The following is an 18,677-nucleotide window of genomic DNA, read 5'->3' as shown; positions in this document are numbered from 1 at the left end:
TATGAATGCAAGTATATGAACACAGGTGACGGAGGATAACACAACTTGAGAATTTGTTTGATAAGCCTAACTTTCTATGTATTATCAGGTAGATCACAGGGTCTAGTTAGAGGCATAAATAAACTTGTCCATATCAAATGCTTCCCTAGTTGTAACTCCGTGGAAATTAATTCAGCCAAAAATTATATGTAAACAAACCAGGGATCAGAAATTTACAGGTTATATTATAATATTCCTAATGGAAGAAATGGGGATGTGAACAAGAAACTCGTCTCTGACAGAAAAAAAAAGAATGTTACTTCTTATATGATGTAATATATATATGAGAAAACTCATTCCACCAATCTGCATGTAGGACAATCCTTCCATGAGAGGGAAGTCTATGGATAATAAAATGAGAAATAGAAGGAATTGGCCAAGAAGCCCTTGACCAATGTATGTATCTGCATGTATTGATATATACTGCTTGAAACAGGATAAATTTCATTAGCTTTTAGATGTACTTATGTTATAACTAAGTCATCTCTGACTATACATTTTTATAAATTTCAGATTAAGACAAGACAAATATTGTTTCACTCTCCTCATGTCAAACTCACGTTCTATTGTGAAATGAGTTCTCTCCTAAAGAACAAAATCAAAAGCGCCGACACTTTATTTTCCTTAAGAATATACTGTGATGCAGCTTTTTACAGCATCAGTTTCTTTTCCCTTATCTGGCCTTTCATTCTGTTTGTCACCCTTCTTTTCACACTCTTTTTTAGTTTACTATATCTAAAATAAAATTGCAACACAGCTCTCCCTGAGTCTAGCTCTTATCTAGCACTTATGCAGCTGAAGTTGATCTAAGCCTAAAAAGAGCAAAGAACCAAGATGACAACAAGCAATTTTCTCTGTTCCCTCCTTCCACAACCCAGTAGACACAGATACCCAGCTGTAGTATAGCAGTGTTGAAATTCTGCCGTGTAGGAAAGAAAAAACATTCTACCATTCAATAGATCACTCATGGAAAGTTCTCTCACTGGTAAATATCTTCCTTCTGTTTATCTAGCCAAAGGTTTTGTGGTAAGGAAAAGGCTTTTAAAAATGTACTCTATGTGATTTTAACTATTTACAAAACATTATTCTGCAATAAAAACAATAAATGACAATAAAAAGAGCATATGATTGCCAGAGTAACTCAGCATATTGGTAACAAAGTCAAAACCTATCTCTTCTGAACGTAAATCCAGCTCTTTTCATGAATTTAAATAGCATTTTGTGAAACTGACCAAACGTACTCTGAACAAATCTCTTCACTTTAATTCAGTTTTTTTTTTTTTTTTTTTTTTTTTTTTTTGCGGTACGCGGGCCTCTCACTGTTGTGGCCTCTCCCGCTGCAGAGCACAGGTTCCACACGCGCAGGCTCAGCAGCCATGGCTCACGGGCCCAGCCACTCCGCGGCATGTGGGATCTTCCCGGACCGGGGCACGAACCCGTGTCCCCTGCATCGGCAGGCGGACTCTCAACCACTGCACCACCAGGGAAGCCCTAATTCAGTTTTTGACATAGATGATGTTTTGTTATGTCATAAAGAAGTGGCTTGTTTTGTCATTTTAAAGGTCTATTGAATTTTGTGTGTTTTGCTCAGCCTTTTTTCTTTATTTCATTATTTGCTTATATCGTGTTCTCTTCATCCACACAGAGACATTGAGTGTTCAAGGTATTAAAACAGATGTGAACTCTACCCTCAAAGACCTTAACTTCTAAGAAAAGTTTAGCCTTAATTTGATTTTGCTGCCTGTGTTAGGAAGTGGACACATTTCATATTTCTGTGACCTTTTCACTACTTAAAACACAGGGAATTGTTCTTTTCATACAACTTTCAACACAATTGTGTGTCCCTATTCTCAACCTTGAAACACTGTTCTTTATATGTCCCCAGAGATTTCTGAGACAGAGAGAGTAAAGCAAAACCATATCAAAGAAAGGATACTGCAGACACAGAGAAAAACAAAGAGGAGGCACATGAATGGGAGCTCACCAATTCTGCATGGCCAATACATACACGAGTTGTGATACCCATTTATTATATGATGGATGATTTGATTTACAGTACGTTCCTTGTGGTCATCCCTACAGCCATATATCTTTTCCTACTTCATCAAATAAGTAATACTTTCTTGCCTTTATTTGTTGACAAAAATTTCTGGTGAACACTTTGTGAAAAATCTCCCCCTTGTTTCTGCAAGTCTCTGGCTTGTTCTTTATACAGGCAGTGCTCACCATCATAATCCATGTTCTTTTATAATTGATATTGAAATAGATATGCCTGTATTCTGCACCAAAAAAGAAAGAACAACACACCCAACTAGACAGAGAAATGTGTTAAAATTATTGGCTGATAATAGATTATAACATTTTGTGTTCTAACATTGAAAACAGGTGAAGCACAGCAAATGAATGAAATTGTATATTTTTTCTGGGTATTGCAAGCATGAGTAAGGAATTGAGTTTTTGCTTTGAAAAATCTACAATCACTTATTAATCATAAGTTTGAAAAATGTGCCTTATTTTAAACTATATTTTTTCTTTGTTTCCTTTTTTTATTGAAATATAATTGATTTACAGTATTGTGTTACTTTCAGGTATACAGCATAGCAACTCAAATTTTTTGCCGATTATGTATCATTTTAAGTTATTGTAAGATATTGGGTATAATTCCCTGTGCTATACAGTAATTCCAGGTTGCTCATCTATTTTATGTATGGTAGTTTCTATCTGTTAACCCCATACTTCTAATATGTCCCTCCCTCTCTCTCCCCTTTAGTAATCATGTTTGTTTTCTATGTCTGTGAGTCTATTTCTGTTTCATATATAGATTTATTTGTATTTTTTTTAGATTCCAAATATAAGTGATATCACATAGGGTTTGTCTTTTTCTAACTTACTTCGCTAAGCATAATATTTTCCAGGTCCATCCACGTTGCTGCAAATGGCAGTATTTCATTCTTTTTTATGGCTGGGTAATATTGCATCATATATACAAACCACACCTTCTTAAGCCAATCAACTGCTGATGGGCACTTGGGTGGCTTCCATGCCTTGGCTATTGTAAATAGTGCTGCTATGAAAATTGGGGTGCGTGTATCTTTTGGAATTATGCTTTTCTTTGGATATATGCCCAGGAGTGGGATTGCTGGATGATATGGTAGTTCTATTTTTAGTTTTTTAAGGAACCTGTATACTATTTTTCATAGTGGCTGCACCAATTTACATTCCCACCAACAGTGTACAAGGGTTCTCTTTTCTTCACACCCTCTCCAGCATTTATTGTTTGTAGATTTTTTGATGATGGCCATTCTGATTGGTGTGTGGTGATACCTCATTGTGGTTTTATTTTGAATTTCTCTAATAATTAGTGATGTTGAGCATCTTTTCATGTGACCTGTTAGCCATCTGTATGTCTTCTTTGGAAAAATGTCTAGTTAGGTCTTTTGCCCATTTTTTGATTGGGTTGTTTTGGTTTGGTTTTTTGAGCTGTTTGTATATTTTGGATATTAACCCCTTGTCGGTCGCATTGTTTGCAAATATTTTCTCTCATTCAGTAGGTTGTCTTTTCATTTTGTTACAGGTTTCCTTTGCTGTGGAGAAGCTTTTAAGCTTGATTAAGTCCCATTTGTTTATTTTTGCTTTTATTTGTTTTGCCTTGAGAGACTGATCTAAGAAAATATTGGTATGATTTATGTCAAAGCGTGTTTCGCTTATGTTCTCTTCCAGGAGTTTTATGGTGTCATGTCTTACATTTAGATCTTTAAACAATTTCAGGTTTATTTTTGTATATGGTATGAGGGAATATTCTAGATTTCATTGTTTTACATGTAGCTGTCCAGCTTTCCCAACACCACATGTCAAAAAGACTGTCCTTTCTCAACTGTATATTCTTGCCTACTTTGTTGAAGATTAATTGACTGTAGGCACGTGGGTTTCTTTCTGGCTCTCTTGCCTTAATAACTAACAACACTCTGATAATTGCTCCAAAGGATCTGTTGATTGCACTTTTTAATTTTCTTATGAACCTTTGGTATCTTTGACCATCTAGAAAATGGAAGTCCCCTTGGTACAACAGCTCCTACTGCATGGTATATCTTGATCCATAGATACTTCTCAATGTAATTACTGGCCAAATTTTTTTATATACTTTTCCATTTTGAACTATAAGGAAATATGCTCAATATAAGTAAAAGTGACTTCAAACAAAAGCGTAATAATAAGTTTCTATTGTTCAGTAAATCTAATAATAATCATATTGCTTACTATATTTCACAAAGTATTTTCAAATACATTATGCCGTTTAATGCTTACAAAACACTTTGAGGAAAACAAGACAGTATTTTACCATTATTAAAGATAAGGAAACTGAGTCTTAGTGTTTTAGTATCTTCCCTATCTATGTTCAGAGTGAAATTGGGACTTAAACTGTCATATTTTTACTCAGCTTAAATGTTGAAGTTAATGTTTGTATCTTGTCCTCTGTGAATCATATTCTGTTTTCTAATATTTGCAATAAATCCCCAAGCTTCAAAAAACAGGATTTATTAAGCTTTTTAAGGTCCTTCCATTTTAAACTTCACCTGAGTCTACTTTCCCTGAAACTGTCTAGTTCAACAAGCATTCTCTATGTTCTCCATGCACCAGGAAGTGTGCCACGCATGGTGATTCATGCTATTTCTCAAATGGTACACAAGTTACATCAGCATCATCTGGGAATGTGGAAAAAATAGCAATTTCAGACTTCATTCTGAACTAGGCAATTGGAATTCTAGGCAAAAGCACATGGAAATGTGCAGTAAAAATTCCTAATAATCTGATCAAGAGGTAAATGTGCAAAAACTAAAATAAATTAAAAATTAAATTAAAAAAAGAGATAAAGATGGCAAACACTGTGGAAGGACAAAACAGTTTTATATTTGGAATCACAGGATCACCATTAAATGTGTGATTTAGGAAGGAATGGAGTAGGTCATTATTAAAACCCTTCCATGGCACAATTTCTTTATATACAATGTAGGAATAATAATACATTGGAATGCAATAAGCCATGCGACAGACAACTTCCTCCCCAGAAAGGTTAAATAACTTTTGGTGGTGTATAGTAAATAAGATAAAGGATCTTAAGTACTTAGATCATAGAAGACCTTTGTATCAGTTTATTAGGGCTGACATAGCAAAATAACACAGACTAGGTATTTTAAACAACAGAAATTTATTTTCTCACAGTTCTAGAGGCTCAGCATCCAAGAGCTAGATGTCAGCAGGCTTTATTTCTTCTGAGACCTCTCCTTGGCTTGCAGATCGTTGCCCTCTTGCTGCCTCTTCCCATGTTCTTTTCTCTGTGCATGCACACCCCTAGGGTCTCTCTGTTGTCCTAATTTCCTCTTGCAAGATCACAGGTTGCATTGGATTAAGGTTCACTCTAATAGCCTCATTTCAACTTAATCACTACTGAAAAGGCACTATCTCCAAATACAGTCAGATTCTGAGATAGTGGACATTGGAGATTCAACATATGGATTTTGAGAGACACAATTCGCTCCATAACAGCATTCAGTAAATTTTAGTTGTCTGACATTTTGCCCTATTCCCTACCTCCTTCTTTACCCAACTCATTGGTCCCACACAACCTCTGTATCTGCTCAGTTCTATTTGCCTCCCAGAAGTTATTTCCTTTAGCAAATCTGATAACCTAAAAGCTTGTTAATGATGATTAGTTTGTGTATTGGTATATTTCAATGCTTCAAAACAACACATTTTCATAAACTTGAAGGCAAGTTTGGTGTCTTCACAGGAGAATGAGTAGGGTGAATATTTCTAGTATGCAGCCCAACTAAAGATGGAGATCTTTTCAGAGAGTTAGATGTTTTGTTACTCTTAAAATCTATCACATGGACCACTGTGTTTTTGAACCGTACCTAGGTTTGGACCTATATAATCTGTGTGATTTTATGAGAATCTGCTTTTTTACCTGTTCTATATTCTGGAAAATAAATTATAAATACCACTGTAGTGTGATATTTTAAAATTGTATCACCTTTTCCCTCTGGAGAGAATGTTCATGATTTATAATTTGTGTTTCCATCTTTACTTTTAGCTTTCAAAATTTTCAAACATATATGTGTCTGCTTCCTTTTCTTGCTGTCAAATTTAGTGATAAAAAAGAATTTTTCCTCACTGTTCACTTAAATTCTTCTCAGTGAGAATTACTTCACAAAAAACAATTCAGGAAATATTAATGCAGTATTTCTTTTTGAATCTGACGTGCTTTAGGATCGTACATTTCTTGTTAAATTATTATTAAGCTTCCATGACTGATTCCTCTCTCTGTCAGACCATTTGGCCCTTGTATACCATCTGCAAAACATTTCTAAAACACTGTCTGTAAGAAATCCAATAAAGTAGGGCCTATATGTCAATTTGATGATCATTCTTTAGAAATGCCTATGGAAAGTGTGTGCTTTTTTCTTTATTTTTCTGTTTTTAAAATGGGTTAAATAATTTCTCATGAACAGTTTTAAATTCTGTTTCATATTTTTATTTCATTCAAAGAGCTTTTCATTTGAAAATTTACAAAGGAAAATGACATTTATATTTTCAGGTTTAATATCAAGAATTAAGAGAAATTTTAATAGCCAACACGGGTCTTTTCCATAATTTTTAACCAATAAATGGGAACACTAAAATTTCGACCACATTGTCAGTTGTTCTTGTTTTGGTCAAATGTGTTGGTATTTGCAGGGATGAAGAACCAGGAGGCCAGCTGGTTACAGACAAGTTCCATTTTGACTGGGATTCAGTCCTTGTTGACACGGGTAACGTCATCACAGCACGGTTTGATGGCAGAGGAAGTGGATTCCAGGGCTTGAAAATTTTGCAGGAGATTCATCGAAAGTTAGGCTCAGTGGAAATAAAGGACCAAATAGCAGCAGTGAAGTAAGTGAATGTACATTTTCTTATCGTTTTTCCTGTAATGAGAAACTAGGTATGTGATATATAATACTTAGCATTAGTAAATGCTAAGAGATTTATATTTTAATGATTAAACAATTTTTAAGTTAATCATAAAGGCTATTGTATTTTTTCAAGTATCTTTCACTCTCAGTGACATAATAAAAGAATTATCATACTTCCCCCTCTGGAATTAGAATCCACTTTGGACTTATGAAAATGAGAAAGACCTTAATTAAACTACTATATTATTTGTTTACAATAATCCACAATGTCTATTATTGTCCCAATTAATTACAGTTCATGAACTTTCACAGATACCTTTCCCACACTGGCATGAAAAAGTGACCTGAGAAAACTAGTAGGTTCTTTAAAACAGTATACAGACATTAGCTAAGGTACTGTTAAAATACAGATGTTGATTCAGTAGGCTGGTAATGGGCCCAAGACTCTGCATTTGTAACAAGCTAACAGGTGTGATACCCAAACTACTGCACCACCACTCTGAGTAGCAAGATTTTGGTATACAGGACCTTTCTACATGAATAGAGCTGCAACCACTAAAGCAGTCTTGTTTGACCTCTGTTTTGTTCTGTTTTGTTTTGTTTCTTGTTGCTAAGAATGAATTTCTATGATTCATTTAACTCAAGAAGATATAGCTATAATTTTTTCTTTTTTCATTTCAGATTTTTACTGAAACAGCCATACATTGACTCCAAAAGATTAAGCATTTTTGGAAAGGTAAATAGTAGAAATATGTGTGTGTACATTATGTGTTTGTATATGTACTTGCATAACTACTTTCCTCATTTTACTATAATTTCTCTGTATTATCCTTTAAAATATAATATTGTAATTAATATTATATAAATTCAGTTATTTATTAATTCAGCAACTGTTTACTGAGTATCTTTAATTGATGCATGGTGTTAGAAATAGAGCAACAATAGGACAAAAAAAAAAGGAATCGTTTTCAGGAAGATTATCTTCTAAAGAGGAGAAAGAGAAAGTAAATGGATAAATGAAAAACATAGTTTCATCTGGTATTAAATCTTATAAGGAAAACAAACCAAGAAAAACTTGATGGATAAAAGATAACTACAGGAAGGGCCAATGTTATTAAATTGAGTGGGCAAGTAAGGCCCCTCTGATTTAAGTGATATTTAGGCTGATACCTAAGTAACAAGAGGGAGTCAGTCATGAAACTCTATTGAGGGAGCAATTTCTCCAACGAAGGAACAAGCACCACAGCCTTGGGGAAGACAACATGGCTTAGGAACTAAAAGGTGTGCATAATTATGTCTTCTGTGCTTACTGCATGATATTTACTTCCTTTTAAATTTTTTTTATTAAAGTATAGTTGATTTACAATGTGGTGTTAGTTTCTGGTGTACAGCAAAGTGATTCAGTTATTCATATATATATATATATATATATATATATATATATATATATATATATATATATATATATATATATATGTATTCTTTTTCATATTCTTTTCCATTATGGTTATTTAGAAGATATTGAGTATCATTCCCTGAGGATACTTACTTCTTATAGCAATAATTTTTATGTCAAGTTCAATATCATCTTCACAGTAAGAAATTAGATCCCATATAGATATTTATTGAGCACCTAGTTTATACATATCACTGGACTAGACATTATAAAGATACTAAGATGACAGGAAAGAGATTTTGTACTATTTTAGTTTAGAGACAAAGCAAATTCTTGGCCTTCATTGATTTAAACAAAATACGTTCTACTATTCATAATGAACCCAAAGACTCATGACAGCAAGTAACTGGTACTTTTACTGGGGCATTAACTTTAGCGGTGTACACTGACAAGTAGGTCCATGAAAATCTACTTAACACATAGTAAAATATAAAACAACATGCATCACTACCATTCTACCCCCACTTCAATCTGCAGTGCACCATATTTTTTGATATATTTAATTCTTGGTATCAGTAATATTTGAGTTCAATAAAAATATTTTGTGAATAATGCTCCTCCCACATAAGTACAAACAAATAAATAAATAAAAGCCCATCACTAGCAGTAAAGATATTAGTGAAAAAATGAAAATAGAAAGTGATCATTCCAAAGAAATGAAAACGCTATAGATGCATCAACAAGTGCATATAGTAAAGTCTTATCAGATGCTGCAGCATGGATGAAACTTGAAAACATGTGCTTGGTGAAGTGAGCCAGTTACAGAGGGACAAATACTGTTTTATTCAACTTACATAAAATATCTAGAGTAGTCAAGTTCATGGTGGTTGCCAAGGCTGGAGGGAGGAAAAAGGAAAGTTATTTTTTAATGGGTGTAGCATTTTGGATTAATGTGAATACACTTGACATGACTGAGCACTTAAAAGTGGTTAAGATGGTAAATTTTACATTATGTGTTTCTTACCACAGCAAAAGATGCATATAGTAGAGAACATTTTACCCTTTAGTGGTTCTAATATACGTAATAATTTACAAAGGACTTAGAGCTTATGTATTTCAGGGCTCTACTTGTATACACACAAATGAGTATAAAAGACCAAATGAGCTATAAAAACATTTATGAATATGGAAGTTTAGCAAAGATTCAGAAAGTTGTAAGAAGACAGTGAAACATGAACTGGATGTTGAAAATCATTCAGCAAGTAGAAGGCAAGGAGAAGAGTTTCATGTAAATGCACAGTGTCAGTGTGGAGAGCCTGTTCGGAGAACATGAAATAAAGTAATTGACTAAAATTAAGGCTCACGTAAGGAGGTGATACTTGACAGCACTGAGAGGAAGCCTGGGCACAGATCTTAGTGAGTCCTCCATATAAACTAGAAAATTTAGATATTTGTCTAGAAACATGGAGAAATAAAACCAGAGCCTTCAGATTGAGAATTTCAAAAATCTTATGTTTATCATTGTATTAGGGGCTGTAGCATTGTATTAGGGGACTGTTGAGTCTCAGGCAATTTACTCTAGCAATCTAAGTATAGGATAGACTGACAGAGGATATAAACAAACAAAAACATAACTAGATATATTTTAAATGGAAAAATATTCCATTTTGTTTTTTAAAAAATATGCATATCTGTGACTAAGTTATAACTCAGAAGGTGGCTTTCTTAGCATATAAAGGAATGTTATGAGCTTTAAGACTTAGTAGGTCTTGTGATTTTTTTAATGTACTTATTTTATTTCAGTATCAAATTATGTTAAACTCAAAAAATTTGCTGAGGAATTATGTTCTTTTTTTATTGTCAGGAAAAGCTTGCTTAGAATTGGAGTTAGATTGTAAAGTATCTGGGGCTATTGCTTTCTTTGTTAGAAAAAAATGTAATTAATGTTTAAATGTATTTAATCAATACAGGACTATTACGATTTTTCCATTTTTTCTGGAGTCAGTTTTAGTACTTTTTGTTTTTCTTCCAGTTTTATTGAGATAAAATTGACATACAGCACTGTATAAGTTTAAGATGTACAATGTAATGATTTGACTTACATACATCATGAAATGATTATCACAATAAGTTCAGTGAACAGCCATTATCTCACATAGATATAACATTAAAGAAATAGAAAAAAATGTTTTCCTTGTGATGAGGACTCAAGATTTACTCTTTTAACAATGTTCATAGTTAACATACAGCAGTATTAATTATATTTATTATGTTGTACATTACACCCCTAGTACTTATTTATCCTATAACTAGAAGTTTCTACCTTTTGACTGCCTTCATCCAGTTCCCCCACTCCCCACCTCTACAGCACTACATTAGTTCCTGTTACACAGCATAGTGATTTGGTATTTCTATACATTTCAAAATGATCACCAAGCTAAGTCTAGTTACGATATGTCACCATACAAAGATAATGCGTAATTTCTGACTACATTCCCCACACTGTACATTTTATACCTGTGACATTTATTTTGTAACTGGATGTTTGTATCTCTTAATTTGTGTTTTGTACTTTTAAAAGTATTCTTTCCATTTCATATATTGTTCAAGAGCATTCTCAAAGTGTAACATATCCTCTTATTACATGTTTAATCCTTTTACTAGTGGTGGCAGTGTCCCATTTGGACTCCCGGGTTGGCTTATTAATGCCCCTTTGCTCTTGCTGAAGCACCTCTTCTGCTCTGGGATGCCTGCACTCACTCTTGCACTTGCTCTTGTCCCCCCTGTCTTCTCCCTTTCATCTCTCCCAACTTTTCCATGAGCCATATTTTGGGCTTAATTTTTCTTCTCTATTTATCTTTGTTTTCTATTTTACTAACTTCTACTCCTCGTGTTATTACGTTTTCTTCTATTTTTTTATCCCATATTGTTTTTAAATCACTATGTTGAATGTCTAGCTTATTAGTTTATAGCATTCTTCCTTTCAAATATAAGCCCTTGAGTTATGAAATCCCTTTGCAATACTCCCTTAGGTATTTCCCACTGGTACTAATGTAGTACTTTTTAAATTTAATGTACATATTTCTCAATTTCCAGGGTAAGTATGCCCTCTGAATTGTTTTTATTATTTTTATTCCAATATTTTTATAGGAGTTTTGGTAACTTTCTATAATTGACTTTGGTTATAATTGAATTGTAATCATAGAATTGCCTAGAATAACAGAAATCCTTTGAAACCTCAGTTGATTCATGACTTAAGAAAGGAATGATTTATAAAACTTTCCCCTCTTCTTAAAAGATTTAGGGTTACATATATGCCCATTTAATCAAACTTGCCCATCATGATGTTCAAATCATAAACTCACTTTATGATTTATTTTGTCTCTAATTTCCAAGAAAGCTGTATTAAAATGTCACATTATAATGGTGAATTATTCAGTTTCTCCTTAGTAGGATAATTTAGTCTTTATATTTTAAGACTATTTTTATTCATTCCCTCCAAGTTCAGATTATTATATCTTCTCAGAGAACTGAATCTTTTATTGTTTTTCACCAATCCAGTTTATTTCTATTATTTTTTTGCTTTATGGATTTTAAAAAAATATTAAAATTACAACACCAACATTCTTTTGACTAGTACACATTGTTTTTGCTTTTCTGTCTTATCATTTTCAAACTTCATCCTCACGATTTAGGTATTTGAAGATTGCATTTATTTATATAAATTGTGATTACCAATACATTTAAATGTTATAGTTTTCATTATTTCTGCCTACTGTCTTATTTGTTCTATTTTTCCCCTTTCTTCCATTCATCTTGATTAAGTTTTTTTTCTTTTTTCTCTTTGTTTCCTTTTTCTAAATATATTTTTTGTTTTGTTGTCTGCTTTTGCAAGGAATTACCAAACATTTTCCAAAGTAGTTATATCATTTTATTTTACCAACTGCTGTATATGAGAGTTCCAGGTGTTCTACATCCTTACCAACAGAGTATCATAAGTCTTTTTAATTTAAAAGTTCTCGGATGATTAATAATATTGATCATTTTTTCATGTGTTTATTGACATATATATATATATTTTTTAACACAACTGATTTATTGACCATTTATGTTGTGCAACAGACACTTACGTTTTAAGGTTTACTAAATCAGAGGGAGTGTATTATAGTCACAAACCTGTTCCTCCCTTTTTTCAACTTTTAAATTGAGATACAATTGACATGCTAAAAATCATCATTATACAATAATATTGTATCTAGAAATAAGATAGTAGAAGTTCTTTCACCTTGTTCTTTTTCAGAGTTCTTTTGTCTCATCTAGGTATTGTATTTCATTATAAATTTTAGAATCATCTTTTGTAATTTTACAAAATAGACCATGGGGATTTTCATGGGAATTGTATTGAATTTGTAGATCACCTAGGGAGAACTGACATCTAAGAAATATTGACACTTTCATATTTTAAAATATATTTTTCTTTGGTGTTTTATACTTTCTCCAATATATGTATAGTTATGAATTTTTTTTATTAATCATATTTGGGTTTTGATGGGTTCTCTGAATCTGTGCTTTGTCTTCTATCAGTTCCATCAAAATTGGAATTTTACCTATGGAATTCTTTAAAGCTTATGTTGCATTTGTATTTGTTTTTGTTTTTCTTTTAATTATACTTATATGGTAAATTTGGTCTGCAAACAGCAGTGTGGACTTATGGCTCAAATTTTTAGTTAAGGTTAATTTGTTTTTCATTGATTCAGTACAAGTTCATGATAAGAATTAAAAACAAAATCATTTTCATCAATCCTTTTGTACAACATAATTATCTCTTGTCATCTTTAGACAACCCTTTAGGGTCTAGCTTTGTGCAGTCTCCATTTAGATCAGGGGTCCTGAACCCCTAGGCCATGGACAGGTACCAGTCTGTGACCTGTTAGGAACTGGGCTGCACAGCAGGAGGTGAATGGCGGGCAAGTGAGCGAAGCTTCATCTGTATTTACAGCTGCTCCCTATCGCTCACATTGCCGCCTGAGCTCTACCTCCTGTCAGATCAGCAGTGGCATTATATTCTCATAAGAGCATGAACCCTACTGTGAACTGTGCATGTGAGGGATCTAGGTTGCACGCTCCTTATGAGAATCTAATGCCTGATGATATGAGGTGGAGCTGAGGCAGTAATGCTAGTGCTGGGGAGTGGCTGCAAATACTGATTATCATTAGCAGAGAGGTTTGACTGCACAGAGACCATAATAAATCAATTGCTTGCAGACTCATATCAAAACCCTATCAGTGAGTGGCAGGTGAAAACAAGCTCAGGGCTCCCATGATTCTGCAATTTGGTGAGTTGTATAATTATTTTGTTATATAATTACAACGTGATAATAATAGAAATAAAGGGCATGATAAATGTAATGCACTTGAATCATCCCAAAACCATCCTCCCCACAACCCCTGGTCTCTGGAAAAATTGTCTTCCACAAAACCAGTCCCTGGTGCCAAAAAGGTTGGAGACCACTGCTTTAGACCTATTGTATGGAATCTATGTATTTTGTTTACCTCATGCACTGAGTCATCATAGCAGAAGGTTAAAATCACTAGCATTTGCAAAACAAAGAAACAAACAAAATTGGCTTTATGCTTGTTTACCTCTCAGTTTTCCAGTTTTCAGTTAATATCTGGCCTCTGTGGATTCATAACCTTTGTGCCAGTTCAATGTTGTATTCAGAATAACTTTTAGTTGCTTAGTTCTCTTTCTCTTTTTTTTTAACTACCACTTTGTATTTACTTTTTTGTTTCTGCTTAGTTTTGGGTTTGTTTTCAGTTGTGTCGATTGAGATATCAGTTTCACCAAATACTAGAAATGGAATTGCCACATTTATGTTTTTACCATCAAAGAGGCTAGAGCAGTGTTCCCTTCTAAGATTGGAGGCTGAGTTAGAATTTAGTGTGAATAGTGTTATGATTCATTTGAGATATTCCCTCTGAAAAAAGAAAGATGAATGGTAGCAGTAGTGCCAGGAATTTACCATCTTTAATCAACTTATTTTCTTTACATTTATCACTATAAGATTGAATTTCTAGGTCTTGCTTTTTCTCCCTTTGGTCTAAAATTCATCCTGTTTTTTATGGTCTTTATACCTATATCTTATCTGTATCTGTATCTATATCTACATCTACCTAGCTAGATAACTGATTTCATCCATTATAATTGACTTTGTCAGCAGAAATTAAATTTACTTCAAAGTTTTGAGGTACATTGCACTGTTGGTCTCCATAACGCTGAAATAGGGAACTCCAAGAAACTGGTTGATATTTTTTATTTTGTGTGTGATTCATTCCACTTTAATCTTTCAGAATTTGGAAAGCAATTCTAATCTATTCTTTCTAACCATGTAAGCTGATTAAGGAATATAGAATTTTTAATATTTCTAAGAATGTGTTTTTTGTTAAATAATATATATTTTTAGACAATATCCCTACCTATTTTCTATTTATGGAAATATTAAGCCTATAAACACCAGGAAAGCATTGATTAAATAAATGCATTCTCTTCTGAAATTGTCACTAGTTTTAGATACTAAAGAAACTACTAGAAATGAGTATTAGAGAAAAACTTCAGCCAGCATAGAAGATAATGTTTGGCTTTTTATATCCAATTTCATTTCAATATTTCACATGTATTTTATGGGTAAAAAAAATTATACTAAAAAGTTGTAACTATTACCTGAAATGGGTCTTAAGGATATTCCAATAGTTATTTACTGTTCAAAATGAGCTTTCTTCAATATAGTTAAGCTGAAATTCTTATTGGTTATAAGTATTCCTTCCACCTTTCTACTTCAGTATTTTTGTTCATGCCTTTTAATTTATTTCTAATAACAGCCTCAAGCCTGCACATTGCTTTTATAATTCTATCTCTTATTAAGCCTCATTCAGAGGTCCTTTTCTCCATAAATTATTCACTAAATCTCTCCCACTTGAAATCATCATTCCCTCCTGTGTACTCAAAGAATACTTTGTCAATAGCTTCTCATATTCATTATACCATCATGCAATGTATTATATTTATTTGTATTCTTATTCATTTCTTATGTTAGACTATAAGCCTTTTCAGGGTATTTATGTTTTATTTGATTTTTTGTTGCAAAGGAATTTGAACTGAACTCATGTCATGCTCTTTCCTTGATCTGGAATTCTCTCTTTCCCACCAGATTGCCAAACCTTATCATTTTGGAGGGGGGTACACTGAGTTTCTTGGCTTTCTAGCTTTAGTGTTTGCATCAAATTTGGAAAATGTTCAGTTATTACTTCAATTTTTTTTTTGCTGCCCCCTTTCTCCAGGGATTGCAAATAGGTGTGTAATTAGGCCAGTTGAATTTTTCCCTAAACTCACAAAAACTATATTAATTTTTAAAAAATGTTTTTCTCTGTGTGCTTCGTTTTTGGATATATTGTGCTGCTGTGCCTTAACTATATTCTTCCAGTCAGGAAGCTGTAGCAATCCGAGGGTTGACTTGTTCTCTGTCTTTCAGTGATCACTGTCCTTTGTTGCCCAAGGTCCAATGTCTTAATTACTTCTATTTCATATATTTTGCCCATATTTTTAGTTGTTTCACATGGAAGGGTAAATCTCATTTCTGTTATTCCATTCTTATGGAATTAGAAATTCCTTCATAAAATTAATTTTTATATTTATTAATCATTTTACAATGTTATTTTTGAATTGTCAATTTATATACATATATACACTTAGTTATATTGGTCTCATATATGTGAATATATGTATTTGTTTTCTTATTGCAATTTTGAGATTTTGATGCATTAAAGATAGCAATCTTTTCACATTTGTTTGAAATATTTCTTCAACTTGTTGATTGACTTTCAGTTTTGTTTACGATAATTCAAAAAACTGAAGTGTTAAAGTGTTTTTCTTATCTTTTGGCAAAACCTTTCAAATCCTTTCTCTGGTGATTTCTTCCAGTGATTTTATTTTTTAAAGGTCTCGTTTCTATCAAAATAAGTATTTATTAGATTTTCTCTTTATGTATCTGTTTGAGTGGGGCAGAGAGAGGTAATAACACTTGTATGCTGAGGATTTATATATTTGGTTTCAAATAGCTTGTCAGTTTCACCAGCTCCATTGATTGACTAAATCGTCCTTAACACTTTGATTATGATGCCACCTAAACAATAAGTTCTCAGATATTCTTGGATTTATTTCTGGTGTAACCTGCCTATCTGTTCTTAGACTAATCTTATAGTCTTTTAATTATAATATTATGCTTAATAATAATACATTTTAATATTTTAAAATATTTTCCACTCTTCGCTCTTTTCTTTCATAATACCTTTCGCTTACCTCTCCTATTTTCTCCACTTTTATAAATTCTCCCAAAATATTCAGCTATAATTTTTTAACTAAAATTTTATTAAAACAATCTTTATTTTCATTTGAGAAGAATTAAAATTTTCAAAAGATGTAGCTTTGATCTGAATCACATAGTACATCTCTTTTATTTAATTCTTATTTTATATTTCTCAGTAGAATTTTATAGTTTTATGTATGTCAAATATCTTCCCTGCTATATTTGTTTCTAGGTGTTGCTTATTAATAGTGCATTTTTAAACTTTATTTTAAGTACTATGTTTTTATCTGTATTATTTTCTAACTTGTTTGTTGGATAAATGGAAAGCTTATACTATTAACATATTTAGCTAATATGCTAATAGTATAATAACTGGCCATCTGTTACTCAGTAATCATTCATATGACTTGATTAAAGACTTTGAACCATTTTAGTTTGAATAATTATCCTTAGGACCTAATCAATTTCATATAATATAATGTAATGAAATTTGTGTTCACTGTACCAAGTAATTATATCTAAGTGTTAAAGGTAAGAAAACTGCTGAAAGAAATTTTTTCAGACATATTTTTAAAAAATTGATGACACAAATTAAAAGTAGGTAGCAAAATTTAAAACATTATAAACATCATACAGAGAACAGATAGTGCTATGATTACCAGGCCAGTATTGATTGGAATAAAATTAATTCATTTAAAAAACAGTTACTGAGTGTATACTATGTGCCTTGCACTTTTCAAGTTGCTGGACCTACAGCAGTCACTGAAACAAACAAACAAAAAGTCTGTCTTTTATATAATTCTTAATGCAGTGAAGAGAGATAAATGAAAATCAAATAAATGAAAAATAAATAGTAAAGTATATAAAATGTCAGATAATGATATTACAATTCAGGAAAATGAAGCAAAGAGGCAGAGAGAGGATCAAGAATAAAGATGATATAGCAATTTTCAATCATTAGAGAGGAACGATTTCACTAGGAGATCATGATTGGTCTAAAACAGGGATATTTGAAGAGACAAGAGACATGGACATCTGGAGAAGGTAAAACAACTTTAAAAGTGCAATGAATATGGAAGTTTTTTAAAACTTAACCTATGGGGATAATTACTCATTATTTATAGTCTTAAAAGTCTCAACTGGGATAGCCTCATCCACCAGAGGGCAGACAGCGGAAGCAAGAAGAACTACAATCCTGCAGCCTGTGGAACAAAAAACACATTTACAGAAAGATAGACAAGATGAAAAGGCAGAGCACTATGTACCAGATGAAGGAACAAGATAAAATCCCAGAAAAACAATGAAATGAAGTGGAGATAGGCAACCTTCCAGAAAAAGAATTCAGAATAATGATAGTGAAGATGATCCAGGACCTCGGACAAACAATGGAGGCAAAGATCAAGAAGGTGCAAGAAATGTTTAACAAAGACCTAGAAGAATTAAAGAACAAACAAACAGAGATGAAAAATATAATAACTGAAATGAAAACTACACTAGAAGGAATCAATAGAAGAATAACTGAGGCAGAAGAATGGATAAGTGACCTGGAAGACAGAATGGTGGAATTCACTGCTGCGGAACAGACTAAAGAAAAAAGAATGAAAAGAAATGAAGACAGCCTAAGAGACCTCTGGGACAACATTCAAAGCAACAACATTCATATTATAGGGGTCCCAGAAGGAGAAGAGAGAGAGGAAGGACCTGAGAAAATATTTGAAGAGATTATAGTAGAAAATTTCCCTAACATGGAAAAGTAAATAGCCCCCCAAGTCCAGGAAGCACAGAGAGTCCCATACAGGATAAACCCAAAGAGAAACATTCCAAGACACATAGTAATCAAACTGGCAAAAATTAAAGACAAAGAAAAATTATTCAAAGCAGCAAGGGAAAAATGACAAATAACATACAAGGGAACTCCCATAAGGTTAA

General features: G+C 32.7%; 1 protein-coding gene across 2 annotated transcripts in view; it reads left to right on the top strand.

The window, feature by feature from the left end:
- The window catches only part of DPP10 (dipeptidyl peptidase like 10), a 689,759-nt gene that overhangs the window by 657,473 nt on the left and 13,609 nt on the right, over positions 1 to 18,677 (top strand). For both annotated transcript variants that reach the window (XM_060106086.1, XM_060106085.1), the window contains 2 exons: positions 6,775 to 6,969; positions 7,671 to 7,725. In XM_060106086.1, the coding sequence (XP_059962069.1) occupies positions 6,775 to 6,969; positions 7,671 to 7,725 (250 nt within the window). The remainder of the gene's footprint in view (positions 1 to 6,774; positions 6,970 to 7,670; positions 7,726 to 18,677) is intronic.

This window comes from Mesoplodon densirostris, chromosome 8 (genome assembly GCF_025265405.1).
Source record: "Mesoplodon densirostris isolate mMesDen1 chromosome 8, mMesDen1 primary haplotype, whole genome shotgun sequence".
Taxonomy (NCBI): Eukaryota; Metazoa; Chordata; class Mammalia; order Artiodactyla; family Ziphiidae; genus Mesoplodon; species Mesoplodon densirostris.
The sequence above is the reverse complement of the archived record's forward strand: the minus strand, read 5'-3'. Positions and strand labels throughout refer to the sequence as shown.